The following is a 22068-nucleotide window of genomic DNA, read 5'->3' as shown; positions in this document are numbered from 1 at the left end:
GGAATAACTTTGTAAGAGCCGAAGCTCAGTGACCGTGTATTAACCTAGTGTGGAGATGAACAGCACTGGGTAATAACAAATCACAGCTGCCGATAACTGCAAATGCAACCCCTGCCTGACCTCCTGTGTGTTGTACAGGTCAGCCCACCTCTCTTTCCGGGGCCTCAGTGCTGACCAGCCACTTGATTTCGACATGGACTCTTACTGGCGGAGACTGCACAGGGCCTCAGAAGTTCACGCCACGCCTGTAATTCTACAGGCTGAATTTAAATTCATGGAAGCATCTCTGCCAGAGATTCATCTTCACCTCTTAAACTCACAAAGACCATGACTAGTTAAGACCCAGGAGCTTCTAAGGGTTTCATGTCTCTGAACTACCTCCTCCAGGAATTTTCAGGGCTCCAACATTTTCTGGGTTGCCTCAGGCAAAAGCACTTGCATTACTGCTGTGCTGTAAAGAGGGATGGAGGACAGATGAATCGATAGCTAATTTGTTTTCACGTTCAATGTAACTGGCTGTCCTTACCTGACCCGTCCATGCGGTGCTTCCTCTACGTTTCTGTGGCTCACTGGGCCGACCAGATGAGAGCACTTAACCCACTGCTGTAGCTGCAGACTTCAGGGTCTGTTTCCATCACAAGACCATGAACCCACGGGTGGTCAGAGCTGTGTCCTACCTTATTCTACAACCCCGGCACTGCGCGCAGTCGGCACAGCACTGGGAGCTCAAAAACGCTGACTGAGCCATCCCAGCACCACTAGAAAAATCAATGGGCTGTCACCCGGAGATACAGAAAATGCTGACATAATTGGTGACATTTACCTGACATTTGAAAAACACCAGTGAACGGGAAAAAAACATGTAGTATTTGTTGTCACTAAATATCAAAATCGCAGTGAGGTAGAAAACTTTGTTTACTCTAAGATGACTATTTCCTACAACATTTCTAAATCACAAAGTAAATGTTTTCATTAACTGCAATATTAAAAGGTATTTCTGTTTAAAAGTTAAGATGGCCTGCTATCTTTACGTCGAATACCAACCCTAAAATACATATTGACCTTTACGGGCATTCCTGAAATAAATGCTGCGCCCGCAGTAAATACATTTTGCTGAGGACAGATAATCAAGGAGGAGAAATTCAGAGATGGAAATGCTCTTAAGAAAATAAAAGCAACGGTCACAATACTCAAGTTAATAACAATGCATTAAAATACATAAAAGGCACCGAATTCACCCTGGATATGCCTGTTATAATCATGTACTTGCTCTGTTGGGCTGAAAGAAAAGACATCCTTCCAAGAAGCCAAACAGACAAATGGATGGAGACTGTCATAACTCTGGCCTTTTACTGGCTTTCGAGTTGCACATGAATTTTTTGGAGGAATTTCCGCAAATCTCTCCCTCATTATTAATTTTAACTTTAGATTTTGAAATTTCATTATTACTACAATACAGCTGAAAGTTAGAAACAATTTTTCCAATACGACATAATTTTACAATAGAAAATACATTAAAAGCATTAAGTAACTATCATATCTTTACTTGGTTAATTAAAGTGCTTAAGGTTATCATTACCATATCCAGTAAATGCATGTCACTGTTCTTCACGTTTCGACCTGGGCTTAACAACATTCCAAAACATCTGAAAATATTGGGGGGAAGAAAGGAAAAATAAGGTATCAAGAATATATAGGAGCCCAGTGAGCAAAAATCTGTTATATAACAACTATACAACCTGAGCTCTGTACTTACAAATAGCTTTTTTTACAGAAATAGCACAAATAAGAATTCACTAAGATAAATAATAAAAATCATGTAGAAATTCCCAGATCTTTATTTTTGCATGTAAAAGATTACCAAAGATAAGAAAATGTGATAAAAATAAAAATGGCCACAAAATTATTGATGGAGACAGAATACAGTAATGAGATACAAATTGTTTCTAGATAGAAATGAGATTTTATTTGCCTTAGAGTTATTCTAAATATATAGGTCAAAGTCATCCAACCCAGTTAAATTAAAAGTGAGATTTAAGAAAAAAGTAAGAATAAGATACTTTGCTCTCCCTTTTGCATCAAGCTGTGTTAACAGAAACAGTCACCCAGGCCCTCAACAGTCATGCTGACTGAACAGCTTATTAAAACTATGTCCTCAGTTTGGGAAAAAAAAGTGGTATGAAACACATTACTAAAAACATTATATTAGTGAAAATATTATCCAATGTACCATTAACCATCTGCTTTATTCTATGCTTACTGATGCTAAAGAAATGTGAGAAATCCCACTGACACTACCCCTTTATTTGTAAGGATTTTAATAAGCTCCAAACTTCAATTAAATATAACATTTTTTTATTTGTTAGGGTATTATTGTTAATTCTGCTTTAAAGGGAAGCGAAGTCCAGAGAAGTTGAACAATTTACCCAACTTCACACGGCTATTCCACAGGTCCTGTAATTCCAGAGGCCATGTGATCGGTCCAGTGTCTCTCTGCCAACACCGCATATCCACACTTCCTAGAGTGCTTTCTAACATTTATTTATTTATAGACGGGAAGAAAGGGGGAAAGAGAGGGGAAAAGAAAAACTGACTGGCTGCCTCTTACACATGCCCCTACTAGGACCCAAACCAGGGACCGAACCCACAACTCAGGCACAGGCCCTGACCAGGAATCGAACCTGCAACTGTTTGCCTTGCAGGATGACACCCAACCACCTGAGCCACACTGGTCAGGGCTTCCTAGAGTGTTTTTACTACAGCTTTCCAAAATTTAAAAATATAATATGGAGCATTTCACACAAGAAGTAGAGAACACAGATCAACTACATATAAGATTTTTTTTTAATTTCAAAAAATGTGGTAGCTGGCCAGTCAATATTTAATCTGATCCTTGTTATTTACCAAAGGTTTACTTTTCTAGTGGCGTTGGCTCTCTTCCCCATGAACAGGTGATTGACCCTGTCCAAATACGAGCTCAGTAAGCAGTAAAACAGTATATACTTCCTCTGAGTACTTTAGGATACTTTGCTCAAGATTCCCCTTTGGCCTCCAAAAATAATCAAGTATGTAACGAAGATAATCTTGATACGCTCCGAGGACAGCTTTCCAAGCTTATTATTGTATCACTGAACAAAACATAATCTACTACAATACAGGCAATCATACTCTGATAGTCATAATTGTAATATGATTACTATATACTGTTTGGTCTCCCTCCTATGAACTCCTATAATAAACACTATCTGTATAAATGAAAAGTTAATTAATCATGCAACTACTGTACTATGTCTTCTACTATTGCCTTATATTCTTGATAAGAAAGAATAAAAAAGTTCATTCTTTTCAGATATAAAATGTGGTCCCCAGCTAAAAGTCAGGTCAGTGAGACAGACTTGCCTGACACTTGCCTGTATAGTAGTCCCCCTACCCTCCGGGGGTTCGTTCCCAGACCCTCGGTGGGTGCCTGAAACCACAGATGGCACCAAACCCTATGGACCCCACGTTTATCCTATACATGCACAACCCTTCACTTCAAGGAAGCACCTTACAGCTTCTCTTTGGCATGTCCGAAATGCTGGCATCCCTCCTGCTGCCCTTGAGGGTCATTACGAAGTAAAATGGGGGTGCCTGGACCACCAGCCCTGCGACACCTCAACAGCAGATCTGAAAACCGAGGCGGCAACTCAGTCACTAACAGGCAGGCAATGTGCATGGCCTAATTTTGTCATACTACAAAAAAAACAGCATGCAATTTAAAACTTATATATTGTTTATTTCTAGAATTTTCCAACCAATATTTTTGGACCATGGCTGGCCAGGGTAACTGAAATCATGGAAAGTGAAACTGTGGAAAAGAAAAAACTACTGTATATTTTGCTTGTTTTCATCACTCGTGGATTTTTTAAAAGAACAATTCCCCAGCCCCACCTGGTGGCTCAGTGGAACCCCAAAAGGTCGCAGGTATGACCCCCCAGTTAGGGCACACATCTGGGTTGCAGGTTCAGTCCCTGGTTGGGGCATGGATGAAAGGCAACCAATCGATGTTTCTCTCCCTCTCTCTTCCTCTTCCTTCCCCTCTCTCTAAAATTATGTCCTGAGGTGAGGATAAAAAAAGAACAATTCCCTATATTATAGGGTTTTTAAATTATAAAACTACTATATACTCATTGTAAAAAGTTAATGAATACCAAAGTATATAGCAAAAAATCAATTCTCCCTTCTCTATCTTAGCCTCCTTCGAAACCAATGCTAACAGTTTAGTATGCAGCCTCCCTACCTTTCTTTTTGCTTTTTTAAAACATTTAAACTCTTATATTATTTAGTTGTCTAGCACTTGCAGATAAATGGTGCAATTTTATATTTCCTTAATATAATATTCCTATGTTAAGCTCAACTGCAAAAGGAGCCTTGGAAGTTTAGGTTTTCCTTAACTGGCAACGCATATTACCTTATTTTGATGATCTTTGATGCACTGTTCTTTTTCTGGGTTATAAATAAAAAATCCTGCCACCAACTAGCAGTGTGACCTTAGAGAAAGCACCTGACCCCCTCGGGCCTCTGCTTCCTCCTTTGGAAAAGAGAAGTGTAACAGGTACACTCTGCGGGCTCTTCCAGCACTAAATTTGCACAACTTTTTTCCTATCAATATCAAGCTGCATTAGTCATTTCCAAAATTATACTTCATTAAAGCACACCAGGTTTCCTATGGAGACAAGCAAGGTCTATTAGGAATAATGTGTCAGTAATTAGATAGATATTATTATTACCACAAACACCTAAGGCAAATATTAAGTGTTTCACTGGGGAATTCAAAGTATTCAACCTTCTCTTATTAACTCTATAAATAATGTAGAAAGCAAATTGCTTTCACACCTATTTTCTCAAGGAGCTCACAGTCTAGGATGGGAGAAAAATAAGTAAACAGGCAATTACAACCTGATATGGTAAGTTCTCTGAGCGCTGTAGTGCAGAATGTTAACCAGGCAGAGCGAGACACGCCCAACATTATTTATCACATACTGCAGTGAACAGCTGACCTGCCCAGAATGTGAAATCGAACCTCTGAGAATGAGATGATACTATCATATTAATTATACCAGCTATTGTTTATTGAATGTCTGCTTTATTTTATTTATTATCATTTATTCTATTACAACTGTCCTAACTTCTCCCCCTTGGCCCTCCTCCGCCCAGCCCACCCCGCTCCCACAGTCCATCTCCACACCGTGGTCCATGCTCATGGGTCATTCGTACATCTTCTTTGACTCGTCCCTTCCCCTTCTTTCCACCATTTCCCCCGACCTCTCCCCTCTGGCAGCTGTCAGTCTGTCCCATGTTTCCAGGTCTCTGGTTACTGAAACTTATAAGTCAGACATTACTATATTGTTACATTTATATTTCAAACCCACCTTCTAATAACCTAGCAAAAAAACTATTGTTCCAAAAAGTAGAAGTGATTTGCCCAAACCACACACCTATTAAGTGTAACACTGGACTAAAGCCCGCGTCTGTGACTCCCAAACTGTGTGGTCTCTTCTGCACTGCACCCTGGCCGCCTCCCTGGCTTTCTGGTAGAACGGACTACACGTTAACACTGAGAACTAGAGCAGTGCCAGTCACAGATTATCATTACAATTACCACTACAAATATGAAGAAAAAGTTCGGCTTTCCACAATACCTAATGAGATTTTACTCAACACAGAGTTTAAAACAGCTTTTAACACCAAGTTAGCGCCCATACCAACACAAAAACTCTGTATCTAGCATTGTTTTAGACTTAATGATGGAAAAATAAGTGAGAAAAATAAAGGGGATATGTTAACGTGCTGCAATAGGAAACATCCTTTTTTAATTTTCCCTCTTTGTCCCTGGAATCATTAGGACGCTACACACGGCCATGAAGACTATGGTGAGAAACAGGAAGGGAGGGGAAAGGAAGGAGGCAGGCCTCTGACGAGGATCCATTCAAGACGACTGTCTCTTACTAAACCTCTGTCATTAAAGATGAAAAGTGACAGCACGACAGGAGGGACAAACGACTGCAAGCAACAAAAGCTAGAACTCAATCATGGCTTTTTAGAACAATATATAAAAATGATAAATAATTTCATAGAAATTGAATTCCAGTTAGTCTCAACCTGAAAAAGTTAAAGCAAAAGACAGTTAGAAAAAATCTCCTACATACAATTATTGGGATTGTTTTTGCCTTACTGAAGGATCCAAAGTTAAGAAAGGCACACAGGCATTCCTCACTAGGCACAGTAGTGTGGAACTGTGCAACAGATACAAAAGTGACCTTCTGTATATATCGATTTTTCTCCCCGGGAGAAACTGCCATTGTTCTGTGACCTTCAAATATTGGTAGAGACAAAATCTACAGTATAACCAGAGACGCAGGTGTTTGAGGCAGGGAAGGGGACAAGATCTTCAGACAAACACAAGTCAAGAAATTAAGCAGCTAGATTATCAGAAAAATCATCTACATAGATACGAAAACTGCCCAAAATGAAGAGAAGCCTAATGCTTAAAATGACGGCGAGCCAGAAGCTCAATCTTCAAAGAACGACGGGAGCCCCAAGGATGTGCAGGCGGCAGCAACGAGAAAGGGGAGTGTGAAGGACAGAGAGGGAGCAATAAGAAAGCGGAGAGAGAGGGAAAACACCAGTGCGTGAACTCTGAAGCTGGGGGTTTTAAGGAGGAGGGAGCAACAACAGTCTAGAAGAAGCAAAGGCATGCAGGAAAGATGCCTACACACCTCCAGGCCAGAGGGACAAAGGGCGAGAAGCATCCATCATCAGAAAGGGCTGTAAGGGGAGTGGTGGGCTCAGGCAAAAGCCAGATCCTAAAGTGAGGATGACCGGGCGGAGGAGAAAAGGAGTTGTGCTGATGATGGACTAGGAGCCCCAGACTGGAGAGCGGAATGGGTTAGAGAGCTGGGCCAAGGTGGCAGATGGGTGTGTCCGCTGGGGGAATATACACAGGCATGGGGATTGGAATCTGGGTATTGATGGAAAACCCAGGAGTCCGGGACTTCTTATAAGGCCTGGAAGAAACAGGCAAAATAGAAATAGATTCCTTCAGTGAGGCTGAAGGTTCAGGGTAGGAAGAGGACCTTGGCAAGAACATGCAGAGCTCTGCAGTACCCTGCTTTACTCCGGTTTGGGGCAGGTGAGGTGCCCAAGTCCAGCAGGGGCAGTGTTATCAGAGGAATGTGGGGTTCCGGGCACCCTCTTACCATTATTGATGGGGGGTAAAAAGGGGAACAGAATTCATGAGTATGGAGGGGGTTTACTTGAAGTTACTTCAAGAAAAGGTAACTTCTGGATGTCCCAGTTTGATGAGTTTGCAAAGGATAAATATGTACTTAAACCCAAGTACATATTTTACATTAGCTCATAACCTCAACTCACAAATGCCACTGCTCCTCTCAAGACAAGGTCCCAAAAAGCTTTCCCATGTCCTCATAGAGATGTTCCATTAGGCAAATACAGACTTTCTATATTATAAAAGCTACACACACAAAGACAGAAATAGTGATTTTAAATGTGATTCCTGCATGAAATACTAGCAACAAAATGCCCCTGTGTTGGGGTCCCCAGGAGCACTCCCGTCGAAGCTCTGCCGTGAGGACTCAGCATTCACCTGTATTCATGTCCATGGCTTATTAGCGTGAACTGACACGAAGCAAATCGGCAAAGGAAAAAGGCGCACAGGGTGAAGTTCAGAGGAAGCAGGGCAAACTCAAGAGGCCTCTTCCTGCAGAGCCACAGCGGACACAGCCCCTCCAGCAGCGAGCTGAGACATGTGAAATGTCCACTGTGGAAGCTCAGAGCCTCAGTGTCTAAGATTTTTATCGGGGGCTGATCATGTAAGTACCCAATGCCTACCACGCACCACGATTCCCACCTCCCAGGAGGAAAGCAGGAGCTCAGCGAAAGCCACGCTGTTCGCACCAACAGTCTGGGCACCGTGAGCCGCTCCTGTCAGCTCCGGGACGGCGGGGACCCTCCCGAAACCTGAGCTCCCGGACACCGGGACACCGGTCAAGAACCAAGCTCCGGAGCAGACTTCAGGAACAGCAGGTTCACACCTGCACAGCCCTGTTTTGCTATTCACATTTCTAGTAAAGAAACCTTTAATATAAAACAGTATCATCTGCACTGGCTGGCGCAGCTCAGTGGATTGAGCGTGGGCTGCGAACCAAAGCATCGCAGGTTTGATTCCCAGTCAGGGCACATGCCTAGGTTGCAGGCCAGGTCCCCAGCAACTGCACATTCATGTTTCTCTCTCTCTCTCTCTCTTTCTCCCTCCCTTCCCTCTCTAAAAATAAATAAATAAAATCTTTTAAATTTTTTTAAAAAATTAAAATTTAAAAAAAAAACAGTATCATTTGTGTGTAAAATAATACAGATTCCCCAGAAGCTCAATTTCACTTGACACAGTTGAACCGAGCTATGTAAAGCTTTGGTCAGTTACCAAAAGAATAACAGTGTTCTATAATGGAATATAGGAATGATTGATCTATATATAAACCTTAAAGAAAACAGGTAAACGATAATTAGAAGAATAACATGAGAATAAAAAGGGTAAGTAAACTTATTAAACCATATAGAAAATAGGAAAAATCAAATTAATATTTAAAGCACAAATATAAAATTTCACATGTAATAAAAACATTTAACTTTTGTTAATCATCTAAAGTCCTACTAAATAAAAATACATTTCATATAGTTCTCCCTCCTTCCCTTCAAATGAAACAAAATCTGTTTTTAAAAAGATTTTTATTTTTATTTTCTAAGTGTAGTTTATTAATTATGCTATCACAGTTGTTCCGGTTTTTTTTCCCTTTATCCCCCTCCACCCTGTACCACCCCTTCCTCCAAAGATCTTTAAAAATTAAAAAAAAAACTATGCTGCCATTATATGTAAGAACAAAATATTAGTAACTAAGCAATGTTCACCAGCAATATGAAATAATTACAGTGAGCCTGCCATACCTGTGAGCCCCACATCTGCTAATTCAACCCACCATGGACAAAAAATGTTGGGAGGAAAAAATCTGCTGCTGACATGTACTACATAGTTAGGCCTACGATGTATCAGAAACTTTATGAGGCTGGTTACTTTCATTAGGTACTAATTTAAATAGATACTGTGTCAGTGGAGGTTCAATTAGGAGCGAGAAAACACAATAATTTGAACAGGAAAGGTGTACTATAAGTAATTATTAACTGAACAGGAGAGTAACTAGAAACAGAACTCTAAAGAATGCCCTAAGGCTAAGGGAGAGCCCCACGGAACAGCAAACTCGGAAGCAGGGTCCTCTCCCTGAAGCTGGTATCCACACCTCACAAGAGAGGACAGACTGCAACTCAGTGGAAGACAAAGAAGCTTACTGGACTGTCCAGGCAAAGCTGGGCCACAAGCAGGCAGGAACAACCCTCAAGGTGCAGACAGCCAAGGTGTGCTGGCAGGCGAACAACGGAAATCAGGGCCCCTGGAGCCAGCTCACTGGCAGAGCGGTGTGATCCCTGGAGACCACAGTGTTTGGGTCTGGAGGGCCACGTCTCACTGAGCCAGGACCAGGACTGGGAACTCAAAGGACACCACACACTGGGTGCCCAGCTGGAGCCCAGCACCACAGAACATCCCAGAATCTTAGGGGAAGAAACAATCACCCAGAACCAGGAAGAGAAGTCCCTTCCTCCTATAGTGTCTCTCCAGCACCCTCTACTGGCACAATATTGTGTTTGCTTGCACAAAATTGGCAGATAAGAGACAAGAAGGTAGGTAGATTTGGAAGCAAGAGGCAATAAACTGATAACCAGCATAGGATATAATTAAAATACCTCATCTCTTCTAATTACTTAAAAGCCATATTAGAAATCACAATTTCCCATACCTTCTAGAAATAATGTGTTATTACTAAAAATAATCAATACCTTCTTTATTTTCTTAAAAATAAGAAATAACTTATATAACATAAATCAAGAATATAAATTGATTCACCCTTATGGAAACTGTGGAGGTTCCTCAAAGAATTAAAAATAGATCTAACGTGTGATCCTGCAAGTCCACTTCTGGGTATCCACCCAAAGGAAATGAAAACAGGGTATCAAGTAGGTATGAGATATAAGCACTCCCATGTTTATTGCAGCCTCATTCACAATCGCCAAGGCACAAAAACCACCAAAGCACCCATCAATGGATGCAGAGATAAAGAAAATGTGACACACACACACACACACACACACACACACACACACACAGAGGAATATTATTCAGTCGTAATAAGAGGGAAGTCCTGCCCCTTGCAACAACATAAATGGACCTTGGGGAACAGAAGAGATACTGTGTAAGGGCACAAACCCACAACCACTAGCAGTCTAATGCACAGTACAGTGAACACAGAGAACGAAGCTGCATTATAATCAAACTTGCTAAGAGACTAGGTCTGAATGATTCCAACCACAAGAAAGAAATGATAATTAAGTGACCTGACAGAGGTGGTAATTATCACTACAATGGCAGTCATATCACAATACATAAATATATTAAATCAATATGTTGTATACCCTAAATTTACACAGTGCTATATGTCAAATATATCTCAATTAAAGAAATACTTCTACATTTGAACAACCAGGAACTCTCTCCAGCTGGGACCAGGCAGCCCCTTTGTTTGTCCATAACTGTCTTGATTAGTCACCTTAAGTTAAGTAAAGCGAAGCAAAGATCCCTTGCCACTAGAAAAACAAGTAATTAAGAAATTATTATTATATTATAGAAGTATACTATGATTTACGAAAGAATTCAAAAAGAACTCCCACAGAAATCTACAGATTGTACCGGTGTCAATCCCCTAATTTTCATCCTGTACTCGGGACATGTAAGATGTTATCAGTGCGGGGAGTCCAAGGAAGTGTACATCGGGCCTCTCTTGTACGATTTTGTAACTTCCTCAGAATTCATAATTATTTCAAATGTAAAAGTTCATTTAAATATGAACTCCAAGATATCCAGGATAGAGCAACTTATAAAAATACGGTATTTCTTAGTGTACGATGCTGAAAAGGTAGCAGCACTACATACACTGTTCTACAGTGCCATCTCCCTCTCCTGGGTGCCAGCAGAAGCCAGCAATGAAAGATATTGGAAATTCCGCCCTAATTACAAATTCTGGTAAAACGGCATTCTTTCAAGACAGACAGGAACTTCCAATTATTCACTCTCCAAAGCACCTTAAGTAACTATAGGAGAACAATGGAGTCATTCTATATAACTATACCCTATTTTCCTAAGGAAAAAGAGAGTTACCTTGCTACTAATTTTTTCTCATTTTCAAGATAGAAAAGAATGATAAGGAAAATTATTAGAACATCTGAAACTCTTGATTTTCTTAAGAGATTTCATAGACACACTAGCCTATGCAGAGAATGAAAGATGCAAATCAGACTAACATCCAGGCCACTCCACGTCAGTGCCTTGAGCTTCCTTCTAAATCAAACCAAAACAACTGGCTCGGGTAAAGGCAAAAAGAAGTGCTGGGTAAATTCAGCAAAAGACCCTGGGAATGGCCTGCCATCCAATGACACCAGCACAAAAATAATCAACAGCTCAAACACCACTACCCGTCCACCTCCGCAACACCAAATCACACTAGACGACCGTTTGCTTTGTGGGAAGAAAAGAGGCCCTGTTGATTTTTATTTACTCATTGGCTCAGAAATCTTTTCCTCAAGAAAATAACACAAGAAAAGGAAACTTGTCAATCACTCATGCTAAGAAGTATGGTACTTAACACTTCAAATTCTCACTATATATGGTTTTTTGCTATAAACCGGCAAGCACAAATTAAGAACTAAAGCAGAACTTACAATCAAAACAGGCACATCTCTGAATCACTCTACAAATGACCAAATTGCCTTCTAGTAATAACATGTTATATATTTTAATGTACATGTAATGACTGCACCCCCTCCCACCCCAAACCAGGAGAAAAGAAAAAAACCCTTTCTTTTCTGCCAGTGCTGGCCCATGTCACTCAGCACAGAGTTGCAGGCTTATAATGAATCTTGTAACCGTACCCTTCACTCCAGTCCACACAGTACGCATCAGGGCAGGTCTCTGGGAACAGTGTGATTTAACAGACAGAAAACTCTGAGCCAACTAACCGCCCACAAGGCCTGGAGCTACCGTCATTGGAACACTGCTTCTCCTCAAGGACTTGCAAAGAGGTCCGTTGTCTAAATGTATGGTATTATTTTTCCTAAATCATTTCACTACAAAATAAGCTGTCATATTTGCCAAAAATCAACTAGTCAAAAATATAATACAGCAGAAAATGAAAAACTGCTCACTCAGTTCTCAGGTTATCAAGCATAACAATCCATTCAAAGCATCAAAGTGGGTGCTATGCAATGGTGCATTTTAAACACTAGATAAAGCTCTTAAAATCCGTATCAATTTAGCAGTATGCAAGTAAATCTTCTGCGAATTTCTATATATGGTGATACGAAACCCACAGAAATGCCAGTGGTCAGGGACAGAGAAAAACACTGATCAGCTGCCTCTTGCACACAGCCCGAATGGGAATCAAACCCACAACGCAGGCATGTGCCCTGACCAGGAATCGAACCCGCAACCTTTTGGTTTGCAGGATGATGCTCAACCAACTGAGCCACACCAGCCATGGCTTTATAAACTTTTTATTCATTTATTCAACAAGTGTTTTATAAGAGGCAGTAGAGAGTAAGAAGCTATATTCTGGTATCAGATTGTGCTCAGTATTTAACTGTATGATCTTGGCAAGTTATTTAACCTCTCTGTGCCTCAGTTTCCTCAACTGCATAATACCTAGAACAGTGCTCCCTCGGCACAGAAAAAGTGCTAAGTGCTGGACTGGGTACTGGGCAGCTACGTACAAAGCTGTGTACCCCTAGCCCTGTGCTGGAGGTTGAAGACTGTGGGGAAAAATGACTTCGCATTTGCCTTCAAAGGGGTCAAGACAGATCATCGCAGTATAATTTATCAAATTTGTACACATGAGGAACACCTGGACTCTTGAATGCACAAACAAATGGCTTCTTTCATAATGAAAAGTAACATTTAAAAAAAAACAAAATATTGAAAATTCACATTTGGAGTAGGTGATGGGTGCACTGGGTTCAATATATTATTCTTGCTACTTTTTTTCAGGTTGGCAACTTTACATAATAAAAAGCTGTTTTTAAAAATGATAAATCATTTTCTCTTTTAAAGGATAAAACACAAATTATCAAATATGAAGCATTTTCTTTCACACCAATGCCTTTATGCTACAAATTAACTGCCAGCAGCAATGGTTCCTATTCAGAGGTATTAAGAATTCTCTTAACAAGATTGCCACCTACTGGATTACTTTAAATTCCACCATTTAACATTTTGTGATTTAAACATATTGAATACCACATAATAACCCAATAAAATACTGGATTTTGCCAGTATTTTTCTGGAAAAGGTTTTTTCTCCAAAGAAAAAAATAAATCCAAGTATTTACAAAATATCACACATCACAGGAAATTCTGCCCACTAGGTTGAACAAAGTATTATTTAAGGAAGACCAATAGCCTAAAGCAATCTCAGTCAATGTTAGAGTAGATGTTTACAGAGGTCAACTGAGTGATGTGTGAAAAAGCAAAGAAACATAACATGGATTTAGTAATTATTGCAGAATATAGAAACCCACAGTTGTTACTATCATCAAGATTAATTATATTAAAATAAAAGCAATATATTAGGAAGGACCCCCCTCAAAAAAAAAAACAACATAATTATCTTCTGGAAGGTGGGCCCCTTATAGTACAGGCTTCCCCTGCTTGGTGAGTGTTCTAGGAACCCATCTGTGTCAGTGTACCAGCAGGCGTCATTGTGAGAGGCTGTGTTCGGCTTTAGAGAATTTTTTTTTGAAGACTCTTTCAACACGCTTGCCCATTTCATGATGAGTGATTTACAAGTGCACCTGCTCACACTGCACTGAGTATTCAACAACTTTTGACCAAAAAAGGTGTAACCCCCATGCCCCACCCTCCCTATTCACCCCATCTCGGCCCAAGTGCCTTTTTTTGTTTCCCCAGATGAAAAAATGTGCTCAAAGGGAAATGTTTTGTCAATGTGAAAGAGGTGAAACAAAAAACAGCAGAAGCACTAAAAGGCATCAAAATCGACAAATTCAAAAACTTGTTCTGAGTGATGGAAAAAAGTCTCGATAGATGTATTGCATCAAATGAAAAGTAATTTGAAGGTGACTGAGGTTTAAATATGTAAGAATAAATATGCAGTTTTTTAATATATAAATCCCAGTTTGGGGGGTTCCCCCTCATAGTAAGTGGCTACACACAGAATGATTTTTAACTACCCCAATGCTATGCAAATGTGTACTTGCGATTTATGTAAAATTTCTATTGATAGCAATATATACTGACTCAAAAAGTACTTTATCTCAACTTAGGCAGAAGTTTAGATAACGTGCTCTGAAAATGCCTTAAAATTATTCAAAAAGTAGCTGAAATGATAATGAAGACACTGATGCTGAAGATTATTAAAAAGATTCTGAATGAAGTCTTACGTATATGAGTGGGAAAAAGGCAACATTTCCAAGTTTTCATTTTATGTAATATATTTATAATGCAGGTGTAAAGTGTACGTGTAAATGTTTAAGTTAACCAAGAAAACATTATGATTAGGCATTCAACGATTTCGCCTTTACTCATCCAACTGGGGGCTTCTCATGCGAAAAACAAAGGATCGCACCTTCCGAGCAAGCCCAGTATAGGCCTCTGGAGCAGGGGCATAACAGACTTCTTAGTCCTAAAACTCCAAGGTTCTTAAGTAACCACTAAAAGTTAAGTTACTCACCCCAGCACCTACTACCTCTTTGCGTGTGTCACTACAGATGGGGGTAAGTGGAGAGCCGCCCTTTGTTCTGCCAGGAAGGACGTGCTGGGGCGTGTCAAAGGACACAGCATGTGCGGGGCTCCCGCTGACGAATTCTGGAACCACTTTAACATCAAAATAATTAAGCACTACAGTGAATTATAAACTATTGCCGGGGTGGAGGGTGGAATTCAGGAGTCTATACCAATAATAAGTAGATAAATAAATGCAAGACAAGGAAGAGGTCTGGTTTACACGAAAATGACAAGGGCTAACTGGTAATAAACCTAGAAAAAGTGCAGAGACAGAAAATTCTCATTTTGCATTCATCATAGTAAAGATTGGATCGGGCAAGAATCATTAATGAATAAATAAAGGAAGGAATTCCGAATAGAAGCAGGCTATTTTCAAGGATAACCCCGCAGATAGCTTACTAGTTCCAAGGGAGGGAAGAAGGAGTTACAGTGAAGAATTCAGACATCCTGACCAGGTGATCAAACCAGCACCTCCAGCGAGGGGCGGAGGGGTACCAAATGCCTCCAGGTGTGCAGCGCCGGGAAGGAAACCTCGCTTACAGAGTTAACGGCCTGAATCTAACCACGAGGAAATGCTGGAATAACCAATCCAAAATGAGGGATGTTAAAAGAAGGGAAAGGGATGCAGTTTTTCAAAAATGTTCATTTCGTAAGAGACAGAGAAAGGCTGCAGAAATGTTTCCAGATTAAAGAAAGCTAAAGACATATGGTAACTAAATGCCATGCATGGGAACCCTGAGCTGGAACATGAAAGGATGTTACGGATTAGCTAACAAACTGGAGACAAATGGCAAGTCAAATAAAGTATTGCATAAATACTAAATTTGCTGCACTGATACACATAATGTGGCTACAGAAGAGATATAAGAATAAAACACCATGGAAGAGCATAAGAATAAAACACCATGAAGTACGTAACTTAACCTTAAATTGCTCAGAAAAGAAACACGTGTGTGTGCTGTGCGTATGTGTATAAGTAGGGAGAGAAAAACAGAGACAGAGACACAGAAGTTGAGAGATTGAGATAGTGGGTGCAAAGCAAATGGGCTAAATATGACCAATAGGTGGTTCTGAGTAGAGAGTACACAAGTGTTCTCTGAGTCTTCTATGAGTTCAAAAGTAATTCCGAATAAAAAGAATGAAACATTGCTGTATTTACTGCTAACAAAAAAAAATCTTAAATCTCATTATTCTTTTGGGACTAAAATACTCAAAATCAATCATTCCTTTACGTTCAGCTATTTTTCTTCAATTTTAAGAAGGCATCAATTTTAAGGCTCACAGCTATTTTTTATACTACCAAGAAAGGGGGCAAAAAAATATGACAACTGTAGTTATAAGATGCCACCAACTGTTAAACACTCCTTAATTTCAGGGATGTTAAATATGAAAATGTGCCTCTTAAAACTGATGAAGTAGGGTTTGTGTGTTTGTTTTCACAAACAAATCACATAGGCGCATCACTCTACCAAGACGCTGAAGAGAACTTTTTCTGGACGCCAGAGGTAGGGTCCAAAGACAGGAAGAAAGTGGAGCTAAACACCTGACACCGTAAAGAAAGCTGCAGACACCTTTTCTTACATTCAACTGGGACAGAGGCTCCCATGATGCCATCAGCCAGAACCGCGACTGGCCCTGACCTTCATCCCAGTCTAGGGAAGGGAGGTTGCAGGGGGAGAGAGAGTGGTCACAGTATGCAACAGCCTTCATAGAGAGGCTCTTCTTCTCTGTGATCATCCATTTCTCCCACTCCTCCAAGCCAAGCGAATAGGTATTTGTTTTTATTTCTAGTTTTTTGCCACTATAAAAAGTGCTTTAAGAAATATCTTTTTAAATGTCCCTAGATGGTATACTTTTATTTACAATGAGACAGAGTCTCAAGAATGACACCGATGTGTCCCATTCTAGGTGTTTTTTAATCTTCACAGACATTGCCAGATTGCTTTCAAAGAGCACGTACACATACCTTATTACCCTTTTCCTCCATATCCCCACCAGCTCTACCTGTTACATTTGCCAGTCAAACATCCTACTGTTACCTCAATTGGGACATCTTTACAGATGTATGTTTGTTGGCCCCGTGAAGAGCTTTCCTATTCATACTCTCACTTGTTTTTCCCCTTTTTCCCTGTCAATTGTTATGAAATTTATATATACTATAGATATTAACCTTTTATCTGTCATCTATATTATGAATATTTTTTCTGTACTTATCATTTGTTATTGACTTTATTTACAGTATGTTTTGTCCTACAAAGTTTTTGTTTTATACAAATATATACATAAGTATATAAATATGCCCACACATATATGTATGTGTGTGTGTACATTTATATATTTGAAAGATATGTATCCATCTTTTAAAGCTTCCAAAATCCCAGTAACTGCATGGACTGTTTAATAATAAAAAATGTCTTCCATGTAAATAAGGAACTGTAGGAAAAAGGGATCTGACCAGAGTTGAAGAAGTTATTACTGAAAAAATAAAGCCATTTCATGTTTATTGCCCCATCGGTAAGATCTGCAATGAACCAGTGACATCTGCCTTATTTACCAGTGGCCAAAGCATTATGACTCTCACCCTTATTCTCAGTCTTAAGTGGAGAAACGGAAGTGTAGTGAAGAGCCACAGTGAGTGAGGCACACGGCTGAGATTCGGCAGTATGTTTCTTGGCACACAGAACAGTGTCAACACAGGCTTTTGGTGGCATTCAAAGCAAGCTGCTTACCTTTCAATAGCTAATTCTTTGTTAGAAAGTTGCTGCACTGTAATCACAACCTTCTTCTCTATTCCTTGTTTCAATTTGAAATAAAATTTATCTCTATCCTTAGGCACAGGGCTGAAATATGCAAAAAGAACAGGACTTAACAATACAGTAAGTAATACAATAAAATAAGATAATCTATTCCAACGTCAGCATGAGACAGCAAACTGCTGATATTTAAGCAACAGCACTTTTACTCTTTCTTAAAATGTATTCAACTCCCATCCTGCCCCTCAGTAACAAACTACAAATTTTATAGTCAACAAAACCTGACTGGGGTTAAAAACAAGATTTTTAAGTAACATCGTTTCAAAGTTTAGTTTCTCAACATAACAGATTTAGGAATATGATTTAATTATTTTTAAAGATAGTCACATCTCCGGTTTAGCTAGTAGTGCAGTTATGAGCTCTTTTAACATAGTGAACGCAGAACAGCGTACTTCTAAACCTCTGGAATGTGAGGTGACTGCGACATGTAGGGTCGCAAAGAAATGGACATAGCAAAGAAATGGACAAAGGGGTACAGACTGCAGCAGTGTAGCCTAGGCCAGACTGACTTCTGAAGAATTATCATTAACACAATAAATGTCTGAAATATAGGTTGTCTTGTCTGAAAAAGAAAAATACCTTGAGCAAGTTATTTGACCTAATACTCAATTTCTATACCTGTAAAGAAACAAATAAAACACCTGCCTAACAATTACTGGTAAAACTGAAAGCACAGTCAAGGCACATGGGTGACCATGAGAACACAACTGTGTCCTACCATCTGCCCATTTTTGAATTGGAGAAAACATTCCAAATATACAATAGATTAAATGGGTTAAGTAAGTGGTGGCCCAACCACACAATACACTATTGGTAACCATTAAAAATGACTTTGATTAAGAACATTTTAATGGAAAAATTCTTATAAAGTTAAAAGAAAAATTTGTATATATACAATTGTATAAAAATATCCCATGGAAATAAACAAAGGGAATAAATAAATTACTAAAACTGATTGTCTTAACTGACAAGACTATAGCTGTTTTCCATGCTACCTGTATTATTTTACTAAGTTCTATGTAATAAAGATCAGTATTTTTAAATATTAAGAAAATCATTTACACGAAATACCTGAAACACATGAGAAAAGTGAAGTATATTCATTCACCAGTCCAGTATTTCTTTAGCCTGTTAAAGCTTTATACAAACACTGTATAGTTTCTAGAATCTTTATATTAGCCAATATCATATTTCATGCACAATACCAATTTTTATTCTTTTGCAATAGCCTCACCTAAAGTTTCCTTTCCCATCGTCCTCTTTTACCTCCAAGGAGACACTGAAGGTAAACACGTCACTGTCGGGGGTCGGCATAACTGAGTCTTTAACATCCGACACGTGTCTGGAGGCGCGTTTGAATGCTGTGGAGAAACTGTACAAGATTCTGCTTACCTAAAGGAATAAAAACAGGAGAAGCATTAGGCAAAGACTTCAACTACATTTTCATACCCTTCTCACCTGATTCTTGAATCCACAAATTTCCATAATCGTATTTTTCTTTAGCAGTAGATAAAGTCTAAGCATACTCGTGTATAGTTTATAATATAGCTTATAATATATAGCTTGTAATATTTAGTGTACATATAATGAAACATATAGTTACTTCTTTAAAAAGATATTTTAAGTTCACATAAGAACTCTATTCATAGATGTTTCTACACCTTAAAATATACTATATTGCAATGAATGAATCTAAAAATTACTAGGACAATGCTACCATCTACACCTCCCACCACCTAAATCAACACACGCAAACAAGGTCTTAGCCCAAGCCGTCAGTTTCTCTCCTCACTTCCCTCAGCGTCACCAGACACTTGAGGCATTAAATGAAATAAACACTGGTTTTAGCAATAAGCAAACATGCTACCATGGTTTAAGGAGCTTCTACTGTTGTTATACAACACTGTTGTACTGAAGTGGCCTTATCTATTTTATTAGTATTAAGCCACCCTGCTGATTGCTTCATATAGATACGTAAATCTTATACGCTTCCCCTAAAGTGGAGAAGTGCTCTAAATCCCAGTCTTCCAGAAGTTATTCTTTCTCTCCGTTCCAAAAGAAGCATCACACCATCTCACATTTGTGTAAGCCTGAAGCACAAAAGACCTTCCAAACCTCTTAACCCACTCATGAGTTGAACAAAGAAAAGACGATGAAATAAAAAGGATTTTACAAAGATCGTATTTGCAAAACCTCACATTGGGAGGAACAAGTAAAGAGGCTTCTCGGAATGTTAATCCTTCACTTAAGATAGAGTGGATTCAAAATCCACTGAATTATATTAGTCTAGGACTAATATTTTGTAATTCTCTTGAACAAGAGCACTTTCATCAACAGAATTTCTTCAAGTATGGGATCTTTCCTCATTTTTGTTGGATTTATACAGTATACCTTTTCTCATACATTCAGTCTATCACATCAAAAAAAAAAAAAAGGTGATCTTTAACCTCCAATAGCCAAACTTACACATAAGCTGCCCTGCCAATGCCAAATTAATAACCTCTTAAATTAACTGACTTACACAGTTGGCATTAATAAAAACTGCAGGCCTCGAATCTTATATAATGAAAACAATGATACATCTACTCATATTCAACATATTTTGAACATGTTCTGTGTATTTGGTACTATCATAGGTACTGTGTACTAACTACCATACATCAGTGAACACAGAGCTTACATTCCAGCACGTGTAAGCTGAATGAGCCTGAAGTAGGTGAGGACTCATTAGGTAAGCCAAAAGCAGAAATGTTTGTTCTCAACTGGATACTTACTTGACTTAGTGCAATAATTTAAGTGTTACAGAGCAAAGCAGAACCAAAGAACATGCTAGGAATCAGTCACTGAAGATTATGCCTACAAAGTCAAGTGTCAATGGGGACCTTACTTTTAGTTCTTTGAGTACTGCCCACCTCCTAACCCCAAACAGAATGTGACATCTATTGGTTCCTTTTTACACATTCAACTTCAGCACATTTTTAAGGAAACATCACATGCGAAGTGGAATAACTGTACACAATTTTAATGCATTTGTAGAGTCAAACCCCAACCACATTTCTTTTTTCTCCTCTCCCATATCTCCTACTTCACTTGTGTGGTGTCAAAGCTGTGAGCAAGCCTAGCCCATCATACCACACCAGAAAAAGTGGAAGGACTTGGCAAATTCGGAAGTAGAGGGCAAGGCTCAGGAATTTCTTTTTTAAAAGGTTGAGTACCCGGGGCCAAGCCAGGGTGGTAGAGTACAAGGGGGACTAGGGAAACAGACGACACTTTTCTCTTGTTTTGAAGGAAGGACACAACAGGACATGAACCTTGGTACCAGCAGTCAAACTGCATGTAGGCTTGAGTGTGTCTTACAAGTTGCTTTGTAACAAAAAGTTTAAAATCACTTGTGAATTCTAGAGTGGACAGATAAGCTGGAGTGGTGTCCACAGAATGGTAAAGCAGAGGAGCTTCAGAAACAAGAATGAACAATATCTATAATTATCAGAAGTAGTTGGGTACCCAGTATCATGGGAAAAAAGTTAAACACACATACCATGGCAAACATTTCTCTATATGCCACACTATTACACACACACACACACACACACACACACACACACACACACAAATAATGTACTAGAATAGGCTTTTTCTTGGCAGAAGGCACAGGTTTATTGACCAACAATACAGCACAATCTTTCCCCAGAAGGCAGCACCTAGGGAAAGCAGTAGCTACACACAAAACTGCATGGGGGCGGCTGCTGCTGCTGCTGCGCTGTTTCTGAAGACGTGGAGAGGACGGCACGTGCAGCTGTGTGGGAAGGAGATACACCAAAACCCTAACTCTGGTGGAATTTTGAATAACTTTTATTTTCTTTTTTATTACAGTGTTTTCCAAATTCTTAAATATGTATTACATGTTAAGTTTTTTAAAAAAGCTCCACTAAACAAAAAGGTATTTACTTAAGATAAATAGCACAGGCAATTTTTCCAAAATAAACCCTTTTCACTAATATTGATGAAAGAGAATCTACTCTTTTCAAAGCACCATATGTCGGTGTCAGGTGGGTACTAGGTTTATTGAGGGGAATCACTTGGTTAAATTATATAAATGTGCAACCACTATGCAGTACATCTGAAACTAATATAATATTAAATGTAAATTATAGTTGAGAAACATAATAATTAAAGAAATAAATAAAAACACCATATGTCAAGAAAATACCAACTCCAAGAAATAAAGGTAGAAAAATCATTCTATAAAATATACCCAGAAAGATATGTGTTAAAATTTTAAAAACATCTTGTTCAAATATGT

General features: G+C 39.2%; 1 protein-coding gene across 5 annotated transcripts in view; it reads right to left on the bottom strand.

Annotated features, from left to right (window-relative positions):
• RABGAP1L (RAB GTPase activating protein 1 like) overlaps positions 1–22068 on the bottom strand; it is a 453918-nt gene that overhangs the window by 371597 nt on the left and 60253 nt on the right. For all 5 annotated transcript variants that reach the window (XM_045838840.1, XM_045838841.1, XM_045838839.1 and 2 more), the window contains 3 exons: positions 19000–19157; positions 17682–17792; positions 1580–1646 (listed from right to left, as the gene is read on the bottom strand). In XM_045838840.1, the coding sequence (XP_045694796.1) occupies positions 1580–1646; positions 17682–17792; positions 19000–19157 (336 nt within the window). The remainder of the gene's footprint in view (positions 1–1579; positions 1647–17681; positions 17793–18999; positions 19158–22068) is intronic.

This window comes from Phyllostomus hastatus, unplaced genomic scaffold (assembly GCF_019186645.2).
Source record: "Phyllostomus hastatus isolate PE091 unplaced genomic scaffold, TTU_PhHast_1.1 phas_contig_283, whole genome shotgun sequence".
Lineage (NCBI taxonomy): Eukaryota > Metazoa > Chordata > Mammalia > Chiroptera > Phyllostomidae > Phyllostomus > Phyllostomus hastatus.
This window is presented reverse-complemented; position numbering and strand designations above follow the sequence as displayed.